General features: G+C 31.2%; 2 protein-coding genes across 2 annotated transcripts; one reads left to right on the top strand and one right to left on the bottom strand.

The window, feature by feature from the left end:
• Positions 1-2,621: 2,621 nt before the first annotated feature.
• Positions 2,622-5,919, top strand: LOC142519572 (aspartic proteinase Asp1-like). Its single transcript, XM_075622638.1, has 8 exons — positions 2,622-3,026; positions 3,385-3,502; positions 4,255-4,475; positions 4,574-4,795; positions 4,885-5,023; positions 5,197-5,397; positions 5,484-5,556; positions 5,635-5,919. Exons 1-8 carry the CDS (start codon positions 2,839-2,841, stop codon positions 5,775-5,777), a joined length of 1,305 nt encoding a protein of 434 aa, XP_075478753.1. The 5' UTR covers positions 2,622-2,838; the 3' UTR covers positions 5,778-5,919.
• Positions 5,920-7,122: 1,203 nt separating this feature from the next.
• Positions 7,123-9,153, bottom strand: LOC142519489 (NAC transcription factor 32-like). Its single transcript, XM_075622558.1, has 3 exons — positions 8,898-9,153; positions 8,206-8,480; positions 7,123-8,090 (listed from the first exon to the last, which is right to left on the bottom strand). Exons 1-3 carry the CDS (start codon positions 9,064-9,066, stop codon positions 7,623-7,625), a joined length of 912 nt encoding a protein of 303 aa, XP_075478673.1. The 5' UTR covers positions 9,067-9,153; the 3' UTR covers positions 7,123-7,622.
• Between the last annotated feature and the right edge of the window lie 3,830 nt (positions 9,154-12,983).

Genomic DNA, 12,983 nt, shown 5'->3' with positions numbered 1-12,983 from the left:
ATAATGATTTAGAAATCGTAATCGTAATCGTGATTAGTTTACTTTCGTAATTGAAAAATAAATAAATTAGTTTTCACAAAAATATATATATAAATCCTTTTTTTATTTTTTAAAATATTACTTTTTGAATCGATAAATATTTTTTTTTTAAATAAAGACGCGTCTAAAATATGTGATGTTCAGAGTTATCTAAATATATAACTTTTGTTGTTTTCTAAAAGAAATTACTTTAAAAGATTTTTAATGAATAAAAAGTTTTAGAATTTATTTTTTCATCATTTATATTTAGCTATCTGCAAAATTGAATTGTATTCATGTATATTTTATTTATTTATGTTTAAAAATTTTAGTTATTTTATTCAAAAGAGTATTATGTTAGATTATATACATGATTAGAGCAGAGCAATCGACGCATAACTTTTGGGGTGTTGTATGATTTAAAATATTTGAGTTACACATCACCACCAACTATAGTTTTTGGTAAAACGGCAAACGTTCGATCTTACAATTAGTATCAGAGTGAAGATAACGTGTTCGATTCTAATTGATTGCAATGAATGTAATTATTGGGAGGAAATTGTTGGAGTATAATAATTGTCTCTGCTAGGCAGAGCGATCGAAACGTGGTTTATGAGCTAATATACAGTTTAAATGATTTGAGTTACACCAATACAAATTTAAGTAAAACAGTAATCACCTAGTCCTACACACTACGTGAGCTTCATGTCAATATCACGACCCACATCAATACAGTATCAGTTCAAAAAGTGTTAGATTTATGATTTATTATGTCAAAACTAAAATTTTGAGATGGATAAAATTTACATTCTAACATTAAATTGAATTAAAATTCATATATTTTAAATGAGTAGGTCTTTTGTGAGACGATCTCACGAATCTTTATCTGTGAGACGGGTCAATCATGTCCATATTTACAATAAAAAGTAATATTTTTAATATAAAACAATGTTTTTTTTTATGAATAACCAATAATTTTTATGAATTTTTTTTATATAAGTAGATTATTAAATATTAATAGTTAGTCAAGTCTCAAAAGATACTAATAGATTTGTTTTTTTTTATTGTGATGATTTTTTTTTTTTTTTTGGGTTTTATTATGCCTAAAACACCTCTCATTATATTTTGTTAGTTTATTAGTCAATTAACTTGAAGAAAATTGCATTTTTCCTCTAAAATATCAATCTCTCTAAAAGTGATATAATAACCTATAATTTATTATATATATTAATGCCTTAATATTTTATGTACTTTTATTATCTAAAATAACATTGAATAATGAGGGAATATATATAAAATTGATAAATTAACACCACTAATAATTTTCAACCTGTATTCAACTTAGATACACGCGGCATATGTATTTTATTAATTAATAGTATACTAAAAATAATTTGAAAATATTTTATACTAGATTATCATTTTATATACAAAACTAATAAATAAAATAATGAGTGATGTTAAATGTACATCAATATTTGCACACAACAACAAATTCAATACAAAATTAAATTTGTTAAAATCTCATCATATATTGAATATAAAATCTCACAATATAACAGTAAATTTCGTAATATAATGATTGTAAATATCGACTTAACCGATATATTTGTTATACATTTAGTATTATTCTAAAAAATAATCCAGTCGTGCGAGTTCGAATTGACAGGTTCAACTATTTGGCTTAAGATTATTTAATTTTTAGTTTGTAGCATTTCCAACAATTAAAAATTATATTAAAAAATCTAAATTTTTGCGACTATTTTTATCAAGTAACATTAGAAATACCAAATTTGATGATATAAATGCAAAACATCAAAGAAATAAAATTTTGTTTTAATATAAAAAGAAAACACAAATTTTATAATCAAATACAAATCAGTAAATTCAATAATCCAAAATCGTACGGACAATCGAAATATATTGGCACGGTAATTAATGCTTCTATTAAAGCTCGAAATCTAATTTTGCGAACTAAGTTTGTTTTTTTAGCAGGTATTTGTGATACGGATAATCCCGTTAATAATATTTGTATAAATGATTCAAATAAAAAACTCATATCACAAAATTGAATGTGAACCTATCTCACAAAAAATTCACATGTTTATTTTTTTTTGTTCACATAGTCTCAAATTCAGCCTATAACAAATGAAAGAAGATTATGCTTAAACTTAAGCTAAAATTGGATTTTGCAAATTACAATCTGCAATGATTTGATTCGCTGCGGTTTTAAGCAAGACGGAGATTATGAGAATACACCCATAATACATGAGTTGGATGCAAATTTAAAATTGTAATAATCATGAATAGAAGTTTTCAAATAATAAATTACGAGATATAATTTTAAAAATATGGAGAGTTTGTCTCTTTGAATCAAAATTTACAAGCAAGGATTGCGTCATTGTTTGAGCGAAGGCATTTTGTTTTGTTTTTGGAAAAAAAGAAGAACGTGGAACAGGTCCTTTAAAATTGCAAGACCTGGTAACAGTAATATTCAGATCGTATCAAACGCAATATTGTAATTTCAGGGAAGCAAGGAATCAAAGCAAGAATCACAGAGATTGAGAAGGTATACCTTGATTTCAGATCAAAATTATCCCAAAGATCCGAAGCAAGAAAAGTCAAGAATGATTGAATGCATGAAACAGAGAAAACAGAATAAATTCCATTGACTCTTGGCCAAAAAAAAATAAATTAAAAAACAATTATCGTAGAGGAAGGGACCAAAGTTCCACATAAAAACAATCTGGGATTTGTCAAAAAGTTCAGAATTCGTGGATAAAGTAACACTAGATTAAAGGGTTGATAAAAGTTAAAAAAATGATGGGGAAAAAGTTTATCTTTATGCTATTATTTGTGGTGTTGAGTGTGATGTGTTGGGGTTGTAGTGGTCAGCAGCAACAGAAATGGAGGAAATTGAAGCCTTCTGAAAGCTGCCCATCAGGAATCAGTAAAGCTGGCTCATCTTCAGTGGTATTCCCACTCTATGGGAATGTTTATCCCAATGGGTAGGCGATTTCTTGATCGATTTTATATGGATCTTAGCCCATAACTTGTTTCGTGGTTCTTTTTTTTTTTGAAAAAAAAAACATTACAATGGGGGTGGGGGCTTTGCTTTCAACATGGGATCGAAACCCACGCCTCTCTCTTATTGGGAGAGGTCTATGCTAATACAACGCTAGGTGTGTTGGCGTGATTCTGGTTTTTGAGTTCCAGAAAATGGTATCTATTTTTCTTTTAAATTTAATTCAGCCGATGATTGGGAGTTTTGTTGAGTTGTGTGGATGAGAATCTAGATCATTGATGTGTGGGGAAGCGTTATTGGTTATGGGATTGTAATGGGATGAACTTTGGTATTTCTTGCAGGTTTTATTTTGTCCAAGTTTTTGTAGGATACCCTCCAAAGCCGTATTTTCTTGATCCAGACACAGGCAGTGACCTGACTTGGCTTCAATGTGACGCCCCTTGTGTTCGTTGCACCCCGGTAAGATATAGCACGAGTAAATTAGTTGCATTATTGCCCTTAAAAAGCCTATAATAGCTCTCTTGATTTTGTGTTGTCATCAAAAGCCCCTCGTGTCCTACAGGGTGTCGAGATATGGAATCATCTGCGGTGTAAAGATTAGAGTAGCGATATATTTAATAGCCATAGCTTTTGATCCAAAAACTTTGTTCTATAATTTGTATTTTAGAGTAACATAGCTTTTGATCCAAAAACTTTGTTCTATAATTTGTATTAAAGTTTATAGTCACATATTCAATTCTCATGAGTTGCTATTGGTTTAAGGACTTGATTCTATAATTTGTATTTAAGTTTATAGTCACGAATTCAACTCCTATGAGTTGTAAGAACAATTTTTGGCAGATAGACTGTTGAGTGTGTATAAGTATTCATTATTTTTAATGTTGTGTATGGCTGTGTTTACGATGCAGGGATTGAAACAGAAAAGTTACTGATATATAGGTTAAAAGATTTGATTTGCATTCTAGCAACTTTTATGTACCTGCAATCGCTTGATACTACAATAGCTATGAACGAAAACCAATCCTCAGTTAACATTGGGAGTTGTAGAAACTTTTTAAGGTAGAGACGTTGCAATGGTTTGATGATTCATGATTCAAGAGAAAGTGTTCACATATTGTCTTCTTTCTTGGCCTTGCATATGTTTTCAAAAATGACTGTTTGATAATTTTGCTATGAAGATGAATTTCTCATCCTTAATGCTCTTCCTGTAGGGATTTCACCCACTATACCGACCTAGCAACGACCTTGTTATCTGTAAAGACCCTCTTTGTGCATCTTTGCACTCAAGTGATTATAAATGTGACACTCCAGAGCAATGTGATTATGAGGTTGAGTATGCAGATGGAGGTTCATCCCTTGGTGTTCTTGTCAATGATTTCTTCACCCTCAATCTCACTTCAGCAACAAAAATGAGTCCTCGTTTAACTCTTGGGTCGGTAGTCTTTCTCAAAACCTTTCTTTGATAAGGCTTCAATATCTGCATTTATGTGTCAATATGAAGCATTTATCAGATTCAGAATGTAATATCAGGTGTGGATATGATCAGTTATCAGGATCATCCGATCACCCCTTAGATGGAGTGCTCGGCCTTGGAAGAGGAAAATCGAGCATTGTGTCACAGCTTCGTGATCAGGGAGTAGTGAAAAATGTTGTTGGCCACTGTCTAAGTGGAAAAGGCGGGTTTCTTTTCTTTGGAGATGATGCTTATGATTTTTCACGAGTTACGTGGACACCCATGTCCCGTGATCACACGTGAGTACTACCTATATACTTTCGTCAGCATTTCATACGGAGAAAAATGTTTTAGTTCTTACACATCTCAATTTTTATGTACTTGACAGAAAGTATTATTCAGCTGGATTGGCAGAACTTCTTTTTGGCGGGAAAAGCACAGGGTTCAAGAATCTTAACGTAATTTTCGACAGTGGGAGTTCTTACACATACTTCGATTCTCAGATTTACCACACTCTCCTTTCTTTGGTGAGCTAGTTCTGAAGATTTCTCCAGTTTCATTTCCTTAAAATATCTTACTTAAGCACAAGAAACTGATAACACAGCATTTCCATTTTGAACTATTCAATTGTTTTTAGAAAAGTGTCTATACTACTTATTGATCATTGATGGTGTCTTCATGTCGCAACACGGGTTGCTAGATAAAGAAAGAAACAACCAAGAACTCGTTAAAAGAAGCAACGGACGACCGTACCCTTCCATTCTGCTGGAAAGGCAAGAAACCTTTCAAGAGTACCCGCGAAGTCCGAAGCTACTTCAAGACTTTAACATTCAGCTTTGCCAATGGTTGGAGATCTAAAGCTCAGTTCGAGATCAACCCTGAATCATATCTTATAATCTCTGTGAGAATCTCAAGCTTATTATCGCAGATTCCATTTCATGTCACTGCTTAGAAATCTGTACAGTTTAGTTTTTTATGTTCTTGCAGTCAAAGGGCAATGCTTGTTTGGGAATCTTGAATGGAACAGATGTGGGATTGAACAATTTCAACATGATTGGAGGTAAAAAAATCGATTGAAGAAACCATTTAAATTACCATGATTTGCACTATAATCGACCACCTCGGTCGTTCTATGCAGATATATCAATGCAGGATAAAGTTTTAATCTATGACAATGAGAAGCAAAAAATTGGGTGGACGCCTGCCAATTGCGAACAGCACCCGAAATCCAACTTTGAAGCCAGAATCCCATTATCAGCACATGATGTACATAGCTTTTAGTGTGTTGGTCCATCTATATAGCAGTGACTTGATTTGGTGGAAGGAACGAGAAAACTTGTATTATTTAATATTTGTAATTAAATAGTATATCATCTATTGAGTGATGCAACACTATTGAAGTACTTTAGACCAATTTTATGAGCTTGAGTTCATGAGAAAAGTAGTTTCAATGTTAGATAATGGTCAAACCTCTAGTCTGCAATCTCTTTTAGATTTTTCAGTGTTCCCCCGAGCACGAAAAAGAGTGAATTAAGAGCCAAACATGATTAAAAAGTTTTGATTTGGGAAAACCAAGAAACAATAGTCAATCCAAGGTTGACTACATTAAACGCGAAAAAAACATGAAAAAGTGCAATTTTTTAGATAAACTTTAAGTTTAATTTTTTTTTATATGTTTTAGATAATTTTTTAATTCGACTTCTATTGTTTGTTAAAAACAATTTACATCTTTATTATTTGATAACATAAGCTATTTAACAAGGTTCTAAAAAGCGTGAAGCGTCCCGAAGCGCGGATGTCGAGCTCCAAGTTTTTCAAACTTAAGCGAGATTAGCACGAGCTTAAGCGTGAAAAAGCGTTTTTTTATCTTTAGTGTAATTGTAATTATCTCAAACCAATAAATAAATAAAATAATACATAAATATGATAAATTTAACTCTAATGCATTAATTCTCGTATTTATAAAAGTATAAAAAGCTCAAAATTATAATCTTTATTTGTTTTTGCAATTAGAACACATTGAAAAATGCTAAATATTTGTCAAATCATTGTCATACACGTTTAATCATAATTAAACGTGTATATGTGTTTAAACGCGCTTAATTAAAGTCTTAATTAAGCTTAATTCGATCAAACTGTAGTTTGACTGTCAGTTTAACTGTGCGTTTTTGTTGAGTTCTAAGCTTAAGCGCGCTTAAACGGAACTTAAACCGACTTTTTAGAACACTACTATTTAAACATCAAAACACTAAAAACACCGATACAGCTTGAATTTGTATTGAACAATACTGAAGACGAGATAAACGAAGAAGAGGATCTGAATTAGAATATGACAAAGAGCTAGATAAAAATAAAATTTGAAATTTATGCATGTGTTATTTAACCTATGGATTGACTTAATATAATTAAAACTATAATAAAAATTAAAAAAAATCATATTTAAATTCGTATTAAACCCGTTTAAGTATGTAAGACTGGAAACTTTTATCTGGGGCGTTTGAGTCCTGTTCACTGCCGGTTTTTATCCCAGTTTTCAAGAAATTTAAAAGTTCAAACCAAGTCTTGCAGTATTGGGTGGATCTTGTAGTCTGGATTAAAGGAAGAGGCAACATATTTCTAGGAGTAGTAAAGGAAGAATCTCAAGTATGTATGTATACCAGGAAAATTTGCGAAACCAAATATTGCGCTCTTTCTCAGATACATGAATGCTTCGTTCTTTTTTTTTTATTCCTATATTCTTTTACCAAATGAATGCCACATTCTAGACGTACAATACAAAGAACGAATAAAATTTGACATCTGCTAAGATTCTAACAAACAAGAATGCCCTACTTGTTGCATATATCAACACAGCTGCTCTCTGGCTTTAAAAATCACGTCAATTCTTCGATCCATGGCTGCCCGATTGATGCATCACATTCATCTCGTCCATGTCATGGCGCCCAGACGAATTTCTGGTAATCTTATCTGCTTCTTGATTTTCAAGATTTTCCTTGTTTTTTCCTCCTTTTTTCTTAGGAGAAAATGGATATATAAATCAAGAATCTGGTGTCACCATGCAAATGATGGATGTACATGGCTACCAAAACTCGATTGATACAATAATATCGATGGCAATATAACTAATTAAAAGGGCTTCTGTATGTACCCAAACATTTCTTGAAACAGAGACATCTGATCATTATCCTGCATTTGGGATCCAAAAGGATCACCTAGGAAGCCATCCGTGTAGCTGAAATCACATTGGAGAGAGTTTTCCACCTGTCTCCATACAGATTCTCTCCCAACATCCTTATAGTCAGACATAAACTCCACGGAAAACCCGTGCTCTGAACTACTCGAATCAGTATGCAACATGGGTATCGACTCGGATATGTCGAAATGCATATAGTCATCCATCTTCTGCAACTCAAAGGAATGCGGCGCCTGCACCAAAGGCGCCTTTGTTAGCATTCCACTATACAGGATGGAATTCACATCCGGTTTTCGATCTTCCACATCTGATAACTCCTCCGTCTTCTCATCCACAACCTTGTAACGCTTTCCAATATTCCCTTTCTTGTTGTATATTCGACACAATACCCAATCATCAAGCTGCAACACATAAGAAATACTACATTAACTAAACCGAATATCCGAATAAATTTTTTTGCCGAAATTATCCAAAAAATGAACTGAAAATTTCATCTTCGAAGTGTAAGATAAGTACCCTCAAAGTGTCTTTCTTGCCAGCAGACCGATCCACATTAGCTAGACGATATTCGTGCATGATCCAATCGGTTTTGACTCCTTTTGGAGCTTTTCCTTCGTAAAATACCAGAGCCTTCTTTATTCCCAGAGTCTTCGGTTTTCCGACCGGCTTGTCTGCTCCGGTTGCCTTCCAGTAGCCGGTTCCAGCCGCCCTGTTCGGTCGGGAACCGTTGGGGTACTTGCGGTCTCTTGGAGAAAAAAAATACCACTCTTTTTCACCATACAGAGCCATACCTATTACCAATCAGAGAATATTTCACGGGTCAGAATAAAAAAAATAAAACACAAAAATCCAAAGACTTTCAATGGAAAATCACACGACATGAAAGAATATCCAAAAACAGAGAATCAAACTTGACTATAAGACGAAAAAAATGATGAAACCACCCGCATTTCCTATGGTTCACTTTCTGATACTTTCAGTGGAAAATCACAGAATATGACAAAGTATCCAAAAAAGAGAATCTAATTTCATCGAATCTAACTATAAACATAGAAAAATTGATGAAAATCATCCATAGATCCTTATCCATAAACCTCGAACAACCAAACTTAAAGAAAGGGAACAAAAATCGATTCATTTCACTGATCTTTAGGGCAAAATTGAAAATTCCATCACACAAAAAACATTAAACAAAAAAAAATCATTACCTGGAAGCTGCCATGGATCAAACTTGTAGAGATCGATCTCAGCTACGATGGGAACACCAATATGCTGGCCCGAACACTTGCGGCAGAGGTAATGCACGACCAGCTCCTCGTCCGTCGGATGGAACCTGAATCCCGCTGGCAAATTCAATTGCTGATCACTAACCGTCATCCACACCAAAATCTTACCAAGAATTGTCCTCTTTTTCTGTTGTAATTGGGTAGACTTTTCGCACTTGAGCTCTGAAACAAAGAAAATGGAGGCTACGCGTCGTATTTATACACAAAAAAGTATTTTATCTTTGATTGAATTAAAATATAATTGTTAATTAAAATTATAAAACGTGCTTATTTTTTTTTTGCGTGGGGGGTGGGGGTCGCGTGTAGGTATGTGTGGACTCCGTGGGCAGCAAGGAAAATTTAATACTTCGAAATTATTTAATAAACAATAGGTCTGTATATATATTTAAATATGAATATATATAAATAATAATTTTCCTTGGGATTTTTAGATTTATTTGTTTTTATATAAAATATAATGATATTATTAAAATCACAAAAATTCACGCGAGAACATCCGATCCATAAATAATTTGTTTTATATGTTAAAATTATTATTTTTCAATCAAAACATGGAATAGATCGTCACAAATATAAATTTATGAAAATGTCTCAAAAAAACCTACTATATGAGAAGTTGTTGGTCTGGGAATAAAATTTGATTAGAGAGTGGATGTAGTATATAAGCAAAAATTTGTGTGAGACGGTCTCACGGGTCGTATTTTGTAAGACGAATATCTTATTTGGGTCATCCATGAAAAATTATTACTTTTTATGCTAAGATTATTACTTTTTTATTGTGAATATCGGTAGGGTTACCCGTCTCACAGATAAAAATTCATGAGACCGTCTCACAAGAGACCTACTCGTATGTATAAGTTTTTTTTTACTTTAATTTCGTATTTATTATAACATTCAATTAAAAATTTTAGTTATATATATATATATATATATATATATATATAAACAAATTCAAGATGTATTATCCAATTTTTTTAAAACAATTATACACTGAATATGATAAAGTTGACGTAAAAGTTTGGTCACCTAATGCTATTTGCTTTAAAGACGAATAAGAATTTCATATTTAAGTTGACAAAAATTTCATTTAATTTTTAAATAAACACAAAATCGATCCATAAGACAGATAATCTTTTTATATTTTTTATGTCTTATATATGAATATCGTGAAGGGTAACATGATTTTGTAATTTTTAATGTTTTAATTTCAACATCGAATGATGTTTTACGTGGTTAATTATTAGCCTATTTCAAAATTTTGATTTTAATAATATAGAAAAATATTAACATTATTAATTTTTATATATACAGCAAAATGAAAATTTAGAAGCTTTGGCGTGATGGATGGAACGGGACTTTTAATTGTTGGTGGTGGAAAACTGACGGTCGAATAGAAAGATGCCACGGAAGTGAAGGAACTTGCCCTCACGTGTGGCATAGACGTAACTGCTTGCGTCACTGAAGCCGTCAACTTGCGGTTTACGAAAAGTTATCACGAATTAATCTTTCGGAGTCAACAGTATGACTCTATGGGGTCTGAGGCAGGCGCGCGTCTCTGCACAATGAATTTAGGTAGTGTGTACAAGTATTAAAACTTTTGGAAATTATAATTATAATTTTATTTTTATATCATCGTAGTTTGTCATTTTGATTATTTTTATTGTTGAATTTCAATTTTGTTATGTTATTTTTAAAAAAATTGGTTTATTTTTTGATGTTTACGTGCATGATGTTTTATTGATATTTTCAGTGAAAAATGATTAAAATTGAATGAAATGGAATTTAACTCAATTTCGACGGAAGACCAAAATTGAAATGGAGATAAATATATATGACTAAAAGAAATTATGTTAAATAAATTTTCGTTTAAAAGTTTCATAAAACAATCATGTGTTACTATGCAAAAAATATTTATGTACATATTATGCATGAGTAAATTTTCCCAAAAAGTCGATATTAAAATATTAATTATTTGTCTAATATTTACCACTCTATTCATTCATAATCAAATGTCACAATAGAATCACTTGGTATAGTCAACCACCTTTTAAATAATTTGTCACACACGAAAACGATTTCGCGTATCTTTATTAATGAGACGAGTCAACTATGTTAATATTTACAATAAAAAATAATATTTTTGTAATAAAAAGTGATACTTACTTTTTATAATAATGAGACGAGTCAACTATGTTAATATTTATAATAAAAAATGATATGTGAGACCGTTTCAAATGATTTTTTGCGTCCTTTAAAAATATCATTCTGAATTATAAGTAAATGATTTATCTTAAATATTTTTTTTATAATTTTAAATTATATGTTCTATAATCATATTTTGAAAATTAAATTTTTTTTGAATATTCGATAAATCAACTTGATTATAAAAAAACATGACCATAAATATAGTTACATGTTTAAAACCTTAAAATCGAAAGAAAAAAGAAAGAAAGATTGAATAAATTTCAAATAAAATGTGGAGTTGGAGTTATAATTGTTAATCCAACGTTAGGAGAAACGATTTTTTCTATTAATATACTTATCACACAACTTCCCAACGAATGAATCGATGACAAGTGTAGTGGCGGTCAAAGCTATTAAATATATGATAAAATATTTATGTAGCTCGAGTCGCGAGTTGATGGTTACGTGGCAAGAGTGCATGACGTGCTCCATGACATCAGCAAAGGAAAGGACGTATTTTTGTTCAAACCCTGGAAGCTGCCTAGGTTACTTCATTAAAAGTTGAAAGTTCAGAGGGCAACTTTCTTTATCCAAATCATTTTTTTTTTCTTTGGGTGCTAATAATTATTATGGATAAACTAACTGATTAGTATTATGTGGATCCCATTGACTAAATCAAATATTTATTACGTATTAAAATAAAAGGTTTCATCGTCTAAATCGCATTTCTTTCTAGCAACAAATTATATTAATTTTTATTATTATTAACAACACATAAAAACTTAAATTATTTAAACCCGTGAGAATCAGAGCGAAAAACAATGGAGGTTAGGCCTACATAAAAGCAGAGCCGGATCTTTTATGAGGTCAAAGAGGCCATCGTTTTTGGGCCCGGACATTGAGGAAGTCTAATATATATATTTTGAGTTGATGACATGTTGTAATGAAATTTTTTTTTGTCCAATATTAAATAAAAAAAGAGTAATCTGATTACTTTTTGTTTATAATTGATCAAACTCGATCTTTTCTTCAAGTTCGGTTTGAACAATTTAAATAATATCAAGAGACTTCCGGGAGTTTGTTGAGTTTGGAGAAGTTAACGAGTTAGTCTTTTTAACTATCTTGATGAAGTATTGTATAGAACTTCAACAATTTTTTAAGATGCGACAATGTGTGGCAAAACTGAATGATTTCTTTTCAAATACTTATATTACCTATACGATTTTGTTAACTATCCTAGTATCAGTTGCATAAGTAGAAAGAAGCTTGTTGAAGTTGAAGTTAATAAACATTTATCTTTGATCAAAATTGGCATAAAATAGACTAAATGAGGTAGCTATGTTGTTAATTGACAAAGAAATGATCAGAAAACTGGATTATACAAATTTGATATATATATTTTTCTCTAAAATAACTATACAATTATTATTTATGTAATTATTTCAAATATTTATTGACATGTTTTTTATGTAATATATTGTTTCTTGTGTATTTATTATATTTATTATTTGCTAACTGAGTTTTAGCATTATTTATAACAATAAAAAAACTGATTTTAAAATTTTTGCTTCAGTTCTAAACTTCTAATCGAACACAGGTACAGCTCTGCATAAAAGTTGTCGCTCTCAAATGGTTGAAAAAGTGGTCCAAATATTGTAAAGACATGGCAGCTAGTTCCTTCAGGGAAGGTTCCGGGAATGAGAGTATAACGTCGACCAGTGATAGCTATGTACCATATTATTTAATTCCAACTGCTAATTTCGAAATGAAATATATATTTTGTATCGGTTAATAACATATTCAATCCATTTAACTTATAATGTA

This window comes from Primulina tabacum, chromosome 1 (assembly GCF_025594145.1).
Source record: "Primulina tabacum isolate GXHZ01 chromosome 1, ASM2559414v2, whole genome shotgun sequence".
NCBI classification, from domain to species: Eukaryota; Viridiplantae; Streptophyta; class Magnoliopsida; order Lamiales; family Gesneriaceae; genus Primulina; species Primulina tabacum.
This window is presented reverse-complemented; position numbering and strand designations above follow the sequence as displayed.

Bases quoted from the DNA above. Each gene is read 5' to 3' on its own strand.
- LOC142519572 (XM_075622638.1), top strand. From the start codon at position 2,839: ATGATGGGGAAAAAGTTTATCTTTATGCTATTATTTGTGGTGTTGAGT. The intron at 3,503-4,254 runs GTAAGATATAGC...CTCTTCCTGTAG, and splicing joins CTTGTGTTCGTTGCACCCCG to GGATTTCACCCACTATACCG. The intron at 4,476-4,573 runs GTCGGTAGTCTT...ATGTAATATCAG, and splicing joins AGTCCTCGTTTAACTCTTGG to GTGTGGATATGATCAGTTAT.
- LOC142519489 (XM_075622558.1), bottom strand. From the start codon at position 9,066: ATGACGGTTAGTGATCAGCAATTGAATTTGCCAGCGGGATTCAGGTTC. The intron at 8,481-8,897 runs GTAATGATTTTT...GATTGGTAATAG, and splicing joins TGATCCATGGCAGCTTCCAG to GTATGGCTCTGTATGGTGAA. The intron at 8,091-8,205 runs GTACTTATCTTA...TATGTGTTGCAG, and splicing joins GCAAGAAAGACACTTTGAGG to CTTGATGATTGGGTATTGTG.